Genomic DNA, 15,782 nt, shown 5'->3' on the forward strand with positions numbered 1-15,782 from the left:
GTGTAGTCTGATTCTACACTTTGGAGCTCTTGTCCAAATCTGTGCATCTGGCCACTTATTCCTTGTTCCTCTGTGTAGGAAGGAGGTGTGGAACTTTTCGGCGCCGAGAGAGAATCTTTTTTCGGCTTCGGTACCGACTGATTTTTTGTGGCTTTCGGCAGTGTGTCTCGGTGCCGATGTTTTTCGGTGCCGGCATCTTGTTTTTGCTTCTCGGAGCCGCTATCTCGGCTCCGAGGTTGCTCCATGGCGGTCCCTCGACCGGAGTCGGGTGTCTTCGCTATGGGCGTGCCCTTTTTCGGCGCCTTCGACGGGTCGCCGGTTTTATGGGTCGAGCCATGGCCTGTTGGCAGTGGCGTCCCCTGGGCTTTTGTTTTTTCGATGGTCTTTATTTTCGACATCTTACTCACTGTTTGTTGTTGTTCGACGTCGGAGTCTCCGGATTCTGAGTCCGGAACCGAGAATGTTTCCGCTTTGTCGTCGAAACGTTGTTTTGTCGGCGTGGACGCCATTTGTAGACGCCTGGCTCTTCGGTCCCGGAGTGTTTTTCTGGACCGGAAGGCTCGACAGGCCTCACAGGTATCCTCCTTGTGCTCGGGGGACAAGCACAAGTTACAGACCAAGTGCTGATCTGTATAAGGATACTTACTGTGACATTTTGGGCAGAAACGGAACGGGGTCCGTTCCATCGGCTTCGGCGTCACACGCGGTCGGGCCGACCAGGCCCCGATGGGGGATTGAAGCTACCCCAAAGTCTTCCGATGATCGGTGTCGATGTACCTAACTATCCCGATACCGAACGGTAAAATACCGACGCTTTCTTCCGAGATTCTGACTAACTTTCCGAACCGAAACACGGAGCGAAAAGGAACACGTCCGAACCCGACAGCGGAAAAAAACAATCTAAGATGGAGTCGACGCCCATGCGCAATGGAGCCGAAGAGGGAGGAGTCCTTCGGTCCCGTGACCAAAAAAGACTTCTTCGAAGAAAAACAACTTGTAATACTCCGAGCCCAACACCAGGCAGCGGACTGTGCTCAACATGTGTATCTGCAGCAACATATGCCATCGAACCTTTGGTTACTCACGGACTCGGAGTCGCCGGAGGGTCCTCCCTGAGGTGTTGGTTCTCCACCAGTCGAGTCGGGGTCGCCGGGTGCAGTGTTGCAAGTCTCACGCTTCTTGCGGGGAGTTGCAGGGATCTTTAAATCTGCTCCTTGAAACAAAGTCGCAGTTCTTTTGGAGCAGTGCCGCTGTCCTCTGGAGTTTCTTGGTCTCTTGGAAGCAGGACAGTCCTCTGAGGATTCAGAGGTCGCTGGTCCTGGAGAAAGGGTCGCTGGAGCAGGGTTCTTTAGAAGGCAGGAGACAGGCCGGTAGGACTGGGGCCAAAGCAGTTGGTGTCTTCTTTCTTCTTCTGCAGGGGTTTTCAGCTCAGCAGTCTTCTTCTTCGGTAAGTTGCAGGAATCTAAATTCTTAGGTTCAGGGGAGCCCTTAAATACTAAATTTAAGGGCGTGTTTAGGTCTGGGGGGTAAGTAGCCAATGGCTACTAGCCCCGAGGGTGAGTACACCCTCTTTGTGCCTCCTCCCAAGGGGAGGGGGTCACATCCCTAATCCTATTGGGGGAATCCTCCATCTGCAAGATGGAGGATTTCTAAAAGTTGGAGTCACTTCAGCTCAGGACACCTTAGGGGCTGTCCTGACTGGCCAGTGACGACTCCTTGTTTTTCTCATTATTTTCTCCGGCCTTGCCGCCAAAAGTGGGGGCCGGGGCCGGAGGGGGCGGGCAACTCCACTAGCTGGAGTGTCCTGCGGTGCTGGCACAAAGGGGTGAGCCTTTGAGGCTCACCGCCAGGTGTGACAGCTCCTGCCTGGGGGAGGTGTTAGCATCTCCACCCAGTGCAGGCTTTGTTACTGGCCTTAGAGTGACAAAGGCACTCTCCCCATGGGGCCAGCAACATGTCTCTAGTGTGGCAGGCTGCTGGGACCAGTCAGCCTACACAGATAGTTGGTTAAGATTTCAGGGGGCACCTCTAAGGTGCCCTCTGGGGTGTATTTTACAATAAAATGTACACTGGTATCAGTGTGCATTTATTGTGCTGGGAAGTTTGATACCAAACTTCCCAGTTTTCAGTGTAGCCGTTATGGTGCTGTGGAGTTCGTGTAAAACAGACTCCCAGACCATATACTCTTATGGCTACCCTGGTCTTACAATGTCTAAGGTATTGCTTAGACACTGTAGGGGCACAGTGCTCATGCACTGGTGCCCTCACCTATGGTATAGTGCACCCTGCCTTAGGGCTGTAAGGCCTGCTAGAGGGGTGACTTATCTATACCTGCATAGGCAGTGAGAGGCTGGCATGGCACCCTGAGGGGAGTGCCATGTCGACTTACTCGTTTTGTTCTCACCAGCACACACAAGCTGGCAAGCAGGGTGTCTGTGCTGAGTGAGGGGTTTCCAGGGTGGCATAAGATATGCTGCAGCCCTTAGAGACCTTCCTTGGCATCAGGGCCCTTGGTACCAGGGTGTGCCAATTGTGGATACAAAAGTACAGGTTAGGGAAAGAACACTGGTGCTGGGGCCTGGTTAGCAGGCCTCAGCACACTTTCAATTCAAAACACTTCATAGCATGATGCTTTGCTGATTCATAGCATCAGCAAAGGCAAAAAGTCAGGGGGTAACCATGCCAAGGAGGCATTTCCTTACAAGTATTTATCTAATTTTGCCACTATCAACCTATATGGGTAACCCTTGAACTCTGTGCACACTATCTCTCACTTTGAGATAGTATATACAGGGACAACTTCCTACACTTGGTAAATAGCAGATTTTAGTGTGTTGTCCTCTGGGCCCCTCCTTCTCCAAATGCAGAGTCCAGTCTTTCCCCCACCTGGCAGTCAGGGTTGGAGGAAGGGAACCAACTTCCCTAGTTCTGGGGCATGTCCCCACTGGTCCTGGGGTCAATTAGAGGCAGAGTCTTTGATCCAGTGGGCAGTCAGGGGGTTCTTCCTTCTAACTGTCAATAGCACCAGCCTCCATTCCCAGTGATCAACAGAAAAGCACAACCAAGAGAGGGGTCTCTCCCTTGCGCAGGACCTTTTAAGTGGGGGTGGGAATGTCCAAAAGGGAAGTGCCCTTGTCCCAACCTCCCGGGCCTCACTCAGGAGTCACTTGCCACGTGCTCTGGGGGACTCAGCTCCACCCTTCACAGGCATCACGGCCAGGGCTTTGCTCCAGCAACTCCTTAAAGGAGCCCTCTCACCCCTTTGAATTGGCTCCAAAGGCCTGGACATCCTCCTTTTTTCAGTGGCCTGGGGCAGGCCCGCTTCCTGGCACAGGATGATAGCTGGCTGATTGATGCAGAGCAATTCACCCAATCCATTCCTCCTTCAGAACTGATTTGAGCACTGTTAATTGCTTCTTTTGATTTTGATGGATGAGGCCTTTGTTCCTGCAGCTGGAGAGAAAAGTAATTAACCCAGCCCAGCAGGGTCACAAAAAGCCTGAGCTCTGATCATGAGCCAAGTCGGAGAAATAGGACATTCCTGGATGACCCATAAGCTGTACAGATATGCCTTTGGACTTCACAGAACTGTTCTTTTCACACAGATTACAGTCTACATTGATGTGAGACTGGAGTCTGTGAACCCCAGGCAACTGGAGCTGTGCCCTAAGGCAGCCTTTCCCATAGGAGTATCTCTACAGTCAGGACAGTAAAGCACACTGACTTTCCCTACATGTGTACACCCACATTATAAGGCCTATTCCAGGTCAACACTCCACATATTCCCTTCCATGCCAGGCTACCTGGATGCAGTTCTTGGGCTGCACACATCAGAAGTCTCCCACGAGCAGCCCTCACATGTGTGCAAGTGCACACATGTAACCAGCCAAGTGCCTCTTATCCTGGCGGTGGCGCAGCAGACTTATCTTAAAAAACGGACACTGGTGGTAACACGCGTAGTCCATTTTACCAAGAGGTTACTGCAGGTGAGTGAAAGGTTATGAGGCTATCCCACAGTAAAAAGCCAAAAACCAGTTGATCAAAAATCAAAACACATTTAGGCAGATTAGGTGGCCACAACCACCTTCTCACAGTCCACTGCTGCATTACCATATAACTCAGAACACAAAAGCTAATAGCATATTCTGCATAGGCAAGACATCTCAAACACAAAAAAGGTGAAAGGAAGAATGCTTGCAGTAAGTCTAACCACTGGCAATCACTTGGGTAGCATTCCAAACTCATCGCTCTTCTGCTCACCAGGGCACCTTAGTTTGGACCGAGTCTCATGCAAATCAATCTTGACCCTGCTACAATAGGAACAGTCCAGCCAGACCTGGCAGACCAGGCTTTCCCTGAACTGGGGCACAAGTAACCCAAGACTGGTTTCTTCTGAAGGGTGCTCTTCAGTCTGGTGTAGCTTGGTTCCAGAGGCATATTGAGCAAAGGACCCAAGTCTGAGCATACCCTTGACCATTATAGCATTACATCAAACACAAAATGTGATAAGAGTAAAGCTTGCTCAAAGTTGACAATGGGGAAAAGGCTGGGTTGAAGCTGATCAGAGCATAAGACAACTGTCCCAGTGCAGAAGCAGTCCAAAATAGGAGAGACTCACTATGGGGCACTTACTGCAGAAAGCAGGAGACACTCACTAAAGATCATACACTAAACAGAACAGCAGCCATTCACCCCAGTATAGACAATGTGGAGGGCAGACTCACTCACTCTGGTCAGGTGTTATATCTTTTTTTATTTAAACCTCTTTATATGTAAAGTTTGTAAATAGATAACAAAAGCAAAATAGAACACAAAAAGACGCTTGGCAGGTAGGTAAAGTCAAGGGATATTCCACAGAGAACTATGTAGGTGTTTAAATTTTGTGGGCACAATAATGAGCACTGATGATCATCTGGAAGTGGGACCTGCCCCTCCCCCTCCCCCCTCTCAGAACAGTTCACCCCCCCCCCCCATTCCCCTCTACATTAACCCTCTAAGGCTACGCTCACTCTCCATTCGTCCCAGCTGCTTGTATTGAGCTTGAAATTCTGCGTTCCCGGCCCATGTCGCCATGCGTGAATCACACATGCGAGGTGAGTGTGTCTTGTCCTACCTCACTATGCACTAGCATTACCGCCAACAACTTGGAGTTCTCCTCTGCCCTGTCATCTACTCTTACTCCGTGCACATAGCGTACCTCTGCTAGTGCCCATTCTTCGATATCCCTCCTTCACTGTTGTATCGTGGACTAGAGAGTCATTTTATAGCAATCCTGGGCTTGGCAAGAACCAACCCAACAATGTCACTCAATATTGCATATGCCTCTTCTGTGGACAGGCAAAAAAGTTCAACATACAGTGCTGTATGCTACAATCTAAGGCTATCTGTGTAGCACTCTGAAGCATGCTTATCAACTCTTCCTAATGTTCACCTAATCTTGGGAGGTGCCACAGCATGTGTATGAAATCTGCTTGCCAAGGTCAGATGATGAATAGACCACAAAGGACTTGATCTTTTTGCTACCTTCCAAGTGGGTGCTGAGCAGGGGAGAATAATCCTGGGACTTAGATGACACAAAGCAGAAGCCACATCAAGGCAGATGCTACACAGATGAATACACACTCATCCAGTTTCAGTCTAGTGTGGATGAAGAGCAAGAGTTACTCACCCCAACCTCTTCACATACTCCAAGTACCCGATGAGGATCTCATGATACACTGCCGTCCGCAAAGACTTGGGGCGGAAGAAATGAACACTGTCAAGGTAAGAGATATAGACCCGCCTAGAGGGAGACAAAAAGACAGCAATCAGTGAGGGTGTAAGTGCAGAATTCAAATGAAACTGGGACAGCAGAGATGGCTACCAAGGAAGGCACTCACACAAGAAACAGGCAGAACAGAGGAGCCAGATGTCAAGAGAAAGAAGTGCAGATGAGGGATAGGGTTGGAAAAGGAGGATTGTTAGACCTGGAGGAGGATGGGAAGAGCTCCAGTCTGTGGCAAAGCAGTAGGCAGATTGCAGTAATGGTCAGGTGGTAACAGGACAAAGGATTCCTCTCTGTGACTGTTATGTAAATTGCATTTCTACTGCACAGCTGTTACTCAGAGGAGTGTCCTGGTGCTCAGCACTAAGGTGAACACATTTGGGAGAAAAAACCCTAAACCTTCATAAAGAACCAAGTTTTCAATTTTTATCGAATTAGGGAGGTCGCAGAAATACTTTGAAGTTGTACTCGTTTGACGTATTGGGGGGGGGGGGGGGGTCATCTACTGGCGAAAAGGATTTCCAAGGTTCTTCAGCTCTTCCACCAAAAAACGGTACCTCTGTTTTCTCTGCATTGCATTTCAGCTGATGATGTGTCATCCACAGAAAGACAGCTGATAGACAGGATCTGATTTCCCCCCCCCCCCCCCCCCCCCCCGGGAACATTTCATCCTTACCCCAGCTAAAAAGAAGCATTCAGACAGAAATGCTAAAGGAGTAAGTTAATTGTTGAGTAGGGTGGGGCTTAAAGCCAAAGCCTGAGGTACACCCTCTTAAAGAACACATGACCCGGATGAAAATGGCAGACACAACACCTCTTGTCCCCTACCTTCCAAGATTGAAGCCAACCAATCCCAGGCAAGACCCCCAATACCAATGGTACGGAGACGGGCAAGGAGAGTGTGATGGGGCACCATGTTGAAGGCTGACAACAGATCAAGCAACACCAGCGCCGCATTTCCCCCCGACATCAAGAGTACCCCTTATATGGTCCACCACCTCCACTAGCACCGTCTCTGTGCTATAGTTGGGGTGAAAACCCGATGGACTAGGATGCAGTAAAGTTGCTTTCCAAGTAGCTAGATAACTGGTGGTTTACATGTTTTTCCAGGATCTTTGACAGGGCTGGGAGCAAGGAAATGGGCCGATAGTTAGACGAGTCACGAGGATCGGCCTGGGCTTTCTTTAGCAGTGGAAGGATTTTAGCCTGTTACCAGGCCCTGGGTAACATCGCAGAACTTCATGAAGCATTCAGAATGTCATGAGCTAGGGGATTAATAACCTCACCCCCTGAGGCCACGGGTCAGCAGGGGAGCCCTATTTAAGATCCTGAATTGCTAATAACGAGCCTTCTAGCGAGAATGGCTCAAACCTGTCCAGAAATGGGGTCAAGCTCTGAAATAACCCAGTCCACTAACGTCACTGCTGCCTGAGAAGAAAGGCTGAGAATAGCTTGGATGTTTCCGCTCTTATCCTAAAAACTGTTGGCACCACTTCAATTTTGGCTCCCGACATCTGCCTCCAGGGATGTAAAAGCTGTTACAATTTTGAAAATGTCTCTTGATTTATTACCCGCTTTTCAAATCCTATCAGCAAAGAAGACATTTTGCATTTTTAACTTCCTAATAATAGTTCCTTTGTGCAGCTTAATGAAAATGTCACTTACCCAGTGTACATCTGTTCGTGGCATCAGTCGCAGTAGATTCGCATGTTCTGCAATAGCTCGCCATCTGGTGTTGGGCCGGAGTGTTACAAGTTGTTTTTCTTCGAAGAAGTCTTTCGAGTCACGGGACCGAGTGACTCCTCCTTTTGTCTCCATTGCGCATGGGCGTCGACTCCATCCTTGATTGTTTTTCCCCGCAGAGGGTGAGGTAGGAGTTGAATTGTAGTAATAGTGCCCATGCAATGGAGTGACTAAGTATGCACTTATTTAAGGTTGAGATGATACATATATAAATAATTGAAGGTAACTTCCAAACTGCTACAGGCTCCCGGGGAGGCGGGTGGGCACATGCGAATCTACTGCGACTGATGCCACGAACAGATGTACACTGGGTAAGTGACATTTTCAGTTCGATGGCATCTGTCGCTGTAGATACGCATGTTCTGCAATAGACTAGTAAGCAGTTATTTCCCCAAAAGCGGTGGATCAGCCTGTAGGAGTGGAAGTAGTCTGAAATAATGTCCTTAATACAGCTTGACCTACTGTGGCTTGTTGTGCGGATAACACGTCTACACAGTAGTGCTTGGTGAATGTGTGAGGCGTAGACCATGTGGCTGCCTTACATATTTCTTGCATTGGGATGTTTCCTAGAAAGGCCATGGTAGCACCTTTCTTTCTGGTTGAGTGTGCCCTTGGTGTAATGGGCAGCTGTCGTTTAGCTTTAAGGTAGCAGATTTGGATGCATTTAACTATCCATCTGGCTATACCTTGTTTTGAAATTGGGTTTCCTGCATGAGGTTTTTGAAATGCAATAAAGAGTTGTTTAGTCTTTCTGATGTTCTTTGTTCTGTCAATGTAATACATTAATGCTCTTTTGACATCTAATGTATGTAGTGCCCTTTCAGCTACGGTATCTGGCTGTGGAAAGAACACCGGAAGTTCCACTGTTTGATTTAGATGGAACGGTGAAATAACCTTTGGCAAAAATTTAGGATTGGTCCTTAGGACGACTTTATTTTTGTGTAGTTGTATAAAAGGTTCCTGTATAGTAAACGCCTGAATCTCGCTTACTCTTCTCAGGGAAGTAATGGCGATGAGAAATGCTACCTTCCAGGTTAGGAACTGTATGTCGCAGGAGTGCATGGGTTCAAAAGGTGGACCCATAAGTCTAGTTAGGACAACATTTAGGTTCCATGAAGGAACAGGTAGTGTTCTTGGTGGTATAATTCTCCTAAGGCCCTCCATGAATGCTTTAATGACTGGTATTTTATATAGGGAAGTTGAATAGGTAGTCTGCAGGTATGCAGATATTGCTGCAAGGTGAATCTTAATGGAAGAGAAAGCTAGGTTAGATTTTTGTAAGTGAAGCAAGTAACCCACTACATGTTCTGGAGTTGTGTGTAATGGTTGTATTTGATTAATATGGCAGTAGCAAACAAACCTCTTCCATTTACTTGCATAGCAGTGCCTGGTGGATGGCCTTCTTGCTTGTTTTATGACTTCCATACATTCTTGGGTAAGTTGTAAGTGCCCGAATTCTAGGATTTCAGGAGCCAGATTGCTAGATTCAGCGATGCTGGATCTGGGTGTCTGATCTTTTGGTTGTGCTGTGTCAACAGATCTGGCCTGTTGGGCAATTTGATGCAGGGTACCACTGATAGGTCTAGCAGCGTTGTGTACCAGGGTTGCCTTGCCCAAGTTGGTGCTATCAATATGAGTTTGAGTTTGCTTTGACTGAGTTTGTTTACCAGGTAGGGAAGGAGAGGGAGAGGAGGAAAAGCGTAAGCAAATATCCCTGACCAGTTCATCCATAGGGCATTGCCTTGGGATTGTTTGTGTGGGTATCTGGATGCGAAGTTTTGGCATTTTGCGTTCTCCCTTGTCGCAAACAAGTCTATCTGAGGTGTTCCCCAGAGTTTGAAATAAGTGTTCAGTATTTGGGGGTGAATTTCCCATTCGTGGACCTGTTGGTGATCTCGAGAGAGATTGTCTGCGAGTTGATTTTGTATCCCTGGTATAAACTGTGCAATTAGGCGAATTTGGTTGTGAATTGCCCAATGCCAAATTTTTTGTGCTAACATGCTTAACTGCGTGGAGTGCGTCCCTCCCTGCTTGTTTAGATAATACATTGTTGTCATGTTGTCTGTTTTGACGAGAATGTATTTGTGAACTATTATTGGTTGGAAAGCTTTTAGTGCTTGAAAAACTGCAAGAAGTTCTAGGTGATTGATATGCAGTTTTGTTTGATGTACGTTCCATTGTCCTTGTATGCTGTGTTGATCGAGGTGTGCTCCCCACCCTGTCATGGAAGCATCTGTTGTTATTACGTATTGTGGCACTGGGTCTTGAAAAGGCCGCCCCTTGTTTAAATTTATGTTGTTCCACCACAGAAGCGAGAGGTAAGTTTGGCGGTCTATTAACACCAGATCTAGAAGGTGACCCTGTGCTTGAGACCACTGTGATGCTAGGCATTGTTGTAAGGGCCTCATGTGCAGTCTTGCGTTTGGGACAATGGCTATGCATGATGACATCATGCCTAGGAGTTGTAATACCATCTTTGCTTGTATCTTTTGTGTTGGATACATGCGTTGTATGATGGTGTTGAAATTTTGAATTCTTTGTGGACTTGGAGTGGCTACTCCTTTTGATGTGTCTATTATGGCTCCCAGGTATTGTTGTACCTTGCGTGGCCGAATCTTGGATTTTGTGAAATTGACGGTGAACCCTAGTTTGAAGAGGGTTTGTATGATATGATTTGTGTGATTTGAGCACTCTATTAACGAATGGGCCTTGATTAGCCAGTCGTCTAGATATGGGAACACATGTATTTGCTGCCTTCTGATGTGTGCAGCGACTACCGCTAGACATTTGGTAAAGACTCTTGGTGCGGTTGTTAATCCGAAAGGCAGTACCTTGAATTGGTAATGTATTCCTTTGAATACAAACCTTAGGTATTTCCTGTGCGATGGGTGAATTGGTATATGGAAATAAGCATCCTTGAGGTCTAAAGTTGCCATGTAGTCGTGCAGCTTTAGCAATGGCAATACTTCTTGTAGTGTGACCATGTGGAAGTGGTCTGATTTGATGAAAGTGTTGACTACTCTGAGGTCTAGGATTGGTCTCAGTGTTTTGTCCTTCTTTGGTATCAGAAAGTACAGTGAGTAAACTCCTGTGTTTATTTGTGTGTTTGGCACTAATTCGATTGCATTCTTTTGCAATAGTGCCTGCACTTCTATCTCTAGGAGATTGGAATGGTGTGTTGTTAAATTTTGTGCTTTTGGTGGTATGTTTGGAGGGAACTGTAGAAATTCTATGCAGTAACCATGTTGGATAATTGCTAGAACCCAAGTGTCTGTAGTGATTTTCTCCCATGCTCTGTAATAATGACCTATTCGTCCCCCCACTGGTGTTGTGTGGAGGGGGTGAGTGACATGTGAGTCACTGTTTAGTAGTAGGGGTTTTGGGGCTTTGGAATCTTCCTCTATTTCTAGGGAATTGCCCTCCTCTATATTGTCCCCGAAAACCTCCTCTATACTGTCCTTGGTAACTGGACGGTGTGGCTTGTGAGGTGCTGGCTTGTGTGCTTTGACCCCGAAACCCCCCTCGAAAGGGCGTTTTACGGAATGAGCTGTAATTCCCTCTGCTCTGCGGGGAGTAGAGTGCGCCCATGGCTTTGGCAGTGTCCGTATCTTTTTTGAGTTTCTCAATCGCTGTGTCCACTTCTGGACCGAACAGTTCTTTTTCATTAAAAGGCATATTGAGAACTGCTTGTTGAATCTCTGGTTTAAATCCAGACGTTCGGAGCCATGCATGCCTTCTGATAGTTACAGATGTATTAATTGTCCGTGCAGCTGTATCTGCAGCGTCCATGGAGGAGCGGATCTGGTTGTTGGAGATGGCCTGTCCCTCCTCAACCACTTGTTTTGCCCTATTTTGGAAGTCTTTGGGCAGATGTTCAATGAGATGTTGCATCTCGTCCCAGTGGGCTCTGTCATAGCGCGCAAGTAGTGCTTGGGAGTTCGCGATGCGCCACTGGTTTGCAGCTTGTGCTGCGACTCTTTTACCAGCTGCATCAAACTTGCGGCTTTCTTTATCTGGGGGTGGTGCATCTCCAGATGTGTGAGAGTTGGCCCTTTTCCTAGCTGCTCCTACAACAACAGAGTCTGGTGGCAGCTGTGTTGAGATGAAAGCCGGGTCTGTAGGAGGCGGCTTATACTTTTTTTCCACCCTTGGTGTGATTGCCCTACTTTTGACCGGGTCCTTAAATATGTCTTTTGCGTGCCGGAGCATACCAGGGAGCATAGGCAGGCTTTGGTAGGAGCTGTGGGTGGAGGAGAGTGTGTTGAACAAGAAATCATCCTCGACCTGTTCTGAGTGGAGGCTTACGTTGTGAAATTGTGCTGCTCTAGCCACCACCTGAGAGTACGCGGTGCTGTCTTCTGGTGGAGATGGTTTTGTAGGGTATGCCTCTGGGCTGTTATCTGACACTGGGGCGTCGTATAGGTCCCATGCGTCCTGGTCTTGGTCACCCTGGCTCATGGTGGTGTGAGCTGGGGAGTGTGATGGCGTTTGTGCTGGTGAAACGTTAATCACGGGCGGAGGAGAGGGTGGTGGTGTAACTCTTTTCACCACTTTTGGTTGTGGTGCTTGTTCCGTCTGGAACTCCAACCTTCTCTTTCTCCTAATGGGGGGAAGGGTGCTTATTTTTCCTGTCCCCTGCTGAATGAAGATACGCTTTTGCGTATGGTCCGCATCAGTTGCTTGTAGCTCTTCCTCAAACCTATGCTTCTGCATTTGGGAGGTTAGCGAGTGCTCTTCTGTATAAGAGCCTGAAGCTGGGTCGCTTGCAGTTTGTTTCGGCGTCGAAACTGTGTCTGCGTGTTTTTTCGGCTCCGAGGTGACTTTTTTCCTTTTCGGGGCCGAAACCTCTCGGCGTCGATCTGTTTCGGTGCCGCTGTCTCGGCGTCGAGCCGTGTCCACACCGGCATCTCGGTGTCGAGGCTTGTCTCCAGCACTTTCTCGGTCCCGAGAAGGCTGCGTGCCGGTGTCTCGACCGGAGTCGGACGATCTCGGCACTGTTTGGGCCTTTTTCGGTGCCGACGGTCGGTCACCGATTTTATGGGTTGAGCCATGGCCTGGTGGCAGTGGCGTCCCCTGGGCCTTGTAAATGTTTCTTTGTGTGGTTTTCGACGTCTTACTCACGGTTTGTGTATCGTCGAATCCTTCGGAGTCTGAGTCTTGGATCGAGAAGGTACCTTCCTCTTCCTGTTCCTCGAACTCCCGTCGGGCTGTCGGTGCGGACGCCATTTGAAGTCTTCTGGCTCGACGGTCTCGGAGTGTTTTTCGGGACCGGAACGCACGACAGGCCTCGCAGGTGTCTTCGCTGTGCTCAGGTGACAGGCACAGGTTGCAGACCAAGTGTTGGTCTGTGTAGGGGTATTTATTGTGGCATTTGGGGCAGAAACGGAACGGGGTCCGTTCCATCGGCGTTCTTCAGCACGCGGTCGGGCCGACCAGGCCCCGACGGAGGATCGAAAAATTACCCCGAAGGGCACCGGAGCTCTTCGATCTTCGATGCGGTGTTGAATGTAAGTATGCCGATCCCGAACGCAACAATACCGACGAAAATCTTCCGAAATTAACTATTTTTTCTGTTCCGAAACTCGGAGCGACAGGAACACGTCCGAACCCGATGGCGGAAAAAAAACAATCGAGGATGGAGTCGACGCCCATGCGCAATGGAGACAAAAGGAGGAGTCACTCGGTCCCGTGACACGAAAGACTTCTTCGAAGAAAAACAACTTGTAACACTCCGGCCCAACACCAGATGGCGAGCTATTGCAGAACATGCGTATCTACAGCGACAGATGCCATCGAACATCTATCTTTAGCCAAAGGGTTAAAGGCACACCTTTAAAGTCTTTCAAGGTGTTTACACGGACTAAGCAATAAATTAACATGAAGAAGGAAGTGACTAGGTCGGGGAGCATTAGGTGATGGAGAGAGGATCGGAACTTGAGGAATGCTATGCAGTTTGAGAGGGTTTCACTGAATGAGTCCTAGGAAGTTATGGTCTTGAGTTGGCAGTCTAAGTCTGAGAGGAAAAAAGGAGCTAATTCTCACTGCTGGCTGAGGGATGCAATTTCATAGGATGGGGACAGAGGTCTGACTGGAATGTGGTACCACTTGGGGCATAGGGGTACAGGGTATTCTCACCTCTGGTTGGGCTGTGGACAGTCAGACCCATATTCCTGCACATGCATGCCAAAGAAACACAGCTCCACTCCATCCACCTCCTCGAAGGCAAAAAGTGCTTTTGTTCGATAAGGGAAGGATTCAGGCATCTCACCGCTATCTACAAACCTGCAAAGAAAGACAAGACACAATTGAGTTCAAGAACAAGCTTTTAAGGTACTTAATATAATTAAGTTATTTGTTTGTAACTACAGACCATATGCGTGTGCATAACAAAGTTACCTGGATCCCTCTTTAACAGTTAAGATGGGGCTAACAATGTTTTTCAACAGTGAGATGCATGGCTATTATAATCATGTATAAAAGGAATGCTTTTGGAGCACAAAAGAATATATTAAGTATTTTGATTATCAGTGGAACTAAAGAGTCTGAGCACCCTTAAAGAAATTACATTTGCCTATTACCCTGAACCTAAAAGGTCTGTTGCGCTTAAAAGATGAGACCAAAGCTCCACAGCTTGCCACAACAAGACATCTTCTCCTGAATAGTGGCAAAAAGGCAGGCTGGCCTTAAACTATAAAAGAGAACTGTTATCACAGATAAGTAATTCTTCCTCAGCATAGGAAACATGGTAGAAGAAAATGACTTCTGGAAGATTATTGACCAACAAGTACTGGCAACATCTCGCATTTGAGACCTATTTGCTTTGCCAATGGTTTTTAGCTCTGCTGTAAAGCACCCCTGATGCTTTGCAGCATAGCTTAAGGAAAAACGGTGATATGACGCAGCAGTTGCATCATTCTTTATATGTGTGAGCACCATGCATGTGTGCACCTACAAAAAGATGCATTTTTTATTCAGAGAAATGGATCAATAAAGTAAAAAAAAATAAAAAAAGTAGCACTAACACTAAGTGCGAGTGAGCAGCAAGGGGGCAGGAGTAAGGGAGAGAGGCATGGAGGGGAGGGCATGGGGGAAGGGCACTGCGAAGGAATAGAAAGATTCACAGAGTGAGGTGGGAGGAGAAAGCACAGGCAAGAGAGGAGGGGTGGGAAGGGAGCTGCATAGAGGTTGGGGAGGAGAAGCAGTGGCAGCAACAGACCAACATGAAGCAGGTGGGGAGAAGCACATAGGGGAGAAAGCAACAGGGGGAAGAACTCGAGGTCGAGTGCAACATTGAGAAGGGGGTTCGGAGAAGCACAATGTGCAACAGAGCAACAGTGAGTGCAAGGGGTTAAAAGTGCATGGGACAGAGAAGTGCATTACCATGGACTGCTTAACCTAAAAGAAAAAAGCAGAGTTTGAAAAGCAAGCTGTGGGAGCATAAAAGCCAGCCAATCAAAAACCGAGGGTAAAAAGACAATGCTCTAAGGAGAGACAAACACAAGGTTGGCAAGCTAGGATACATCTGTATGTTTTTGATTAACCCCCAGCAGTAAAAAATAAATAAAAATAAATAAATAAATAAATAAAATTAAAAAAAAATACACAGAAAAGGGCACTCTTCGCCACCACAGATTACTTCTGCATAATCCTGGACAGAAGAGTCACAGCGACCTCCATCCTCCTGCACCTCTGTGCAGCATCTGACATGGTCTCCAACCCTACACTCATCAGATATCTACACAAGATTGTAATCCAAGGGCCTGCTCTCTGCTGGTTCTGCTCCCTGCTGAGCAGCAGGACTCCATTGGTCAGCCTGGCCCCATCCTCACTGGATGCCCGCACACTCATCTATGGAGTAGCGCAAGACGTGTTACTCAGCCCGACCCAGTTCTATGCTTATATGATACATTTGGCCAGCATCATCCTCTCACAAGACATCAACATTTTCAACGCAGACGACCCCGAACTCACACTTGGATAAGACGACCAACATTCAGAACCATTCACCGCCTGCATGCATGACTGAAGTCACCAACTGTCACCCCTCTAGCCAGGTCCACCATTATAGTGACCGGAGCTGAAGTGACTCCTCCCTCCTTGAGAAATCCTCCATCTTGCTTCGGAGGATTAGGACCGATAAGGATGTGCTCCCCTCCCCAGAGGGAGTGGGCAAGTAGCCACCCTCAGGGACAGTAGCCATTGGCTACTGCCTTCTGACCCTAACACACCCCTAAATTTAGTATTTAGGGGCAACCCTAAACCCAGCTCTTCAGAT

The 15,782-nt window shown here is 47.9% G+C and overlaps 1 protein-coding gene across 7 annotated transcripts in view; it reads right to left on the minus strand.

The window, feature by feature from the left end:
* EP300 (E1A binding protein p300) overlaps positions 1-15,782 on the minus strand; it is a 498,766-nt gene that overhangs the window by 20,750 nt on the left and 462,234 nt on the right. For all 7 annotated transcript variants that reach the window (XM_069231138.1, XM_069231137.1, XM_069231136.1 and 4 more), the window contains 2 exons: positions 13,643-13,789; positions 5,669-5,782 (listed from right to left, as the gene is read on the minus strand). In XM_069231138.1, the coding sequence (XP_069087239.1) occupies positions 5,669-5,782; positions 13,643-13,789 (261 nt within the window). The remainder of the gene's footprint in view (positions 1-5,668; positions 5,783-13,642; positions 13,790-15,782) is intronic.

Source organism: Pleurodeles waltl, chromosome 4_2, assembly GCF_031143425.1.
Source record: "Pleurodeles waltl isolate 20211129_DDA chromosome 4_2, aPleWal1.hap1.20221129, whole genome shotgun sequence".
NCBI lineage: Eukaryota > Metazoa > Chordata > Amphibia > Caudata > Salamandridae > Pleurodeles > Pleurodeles waltl.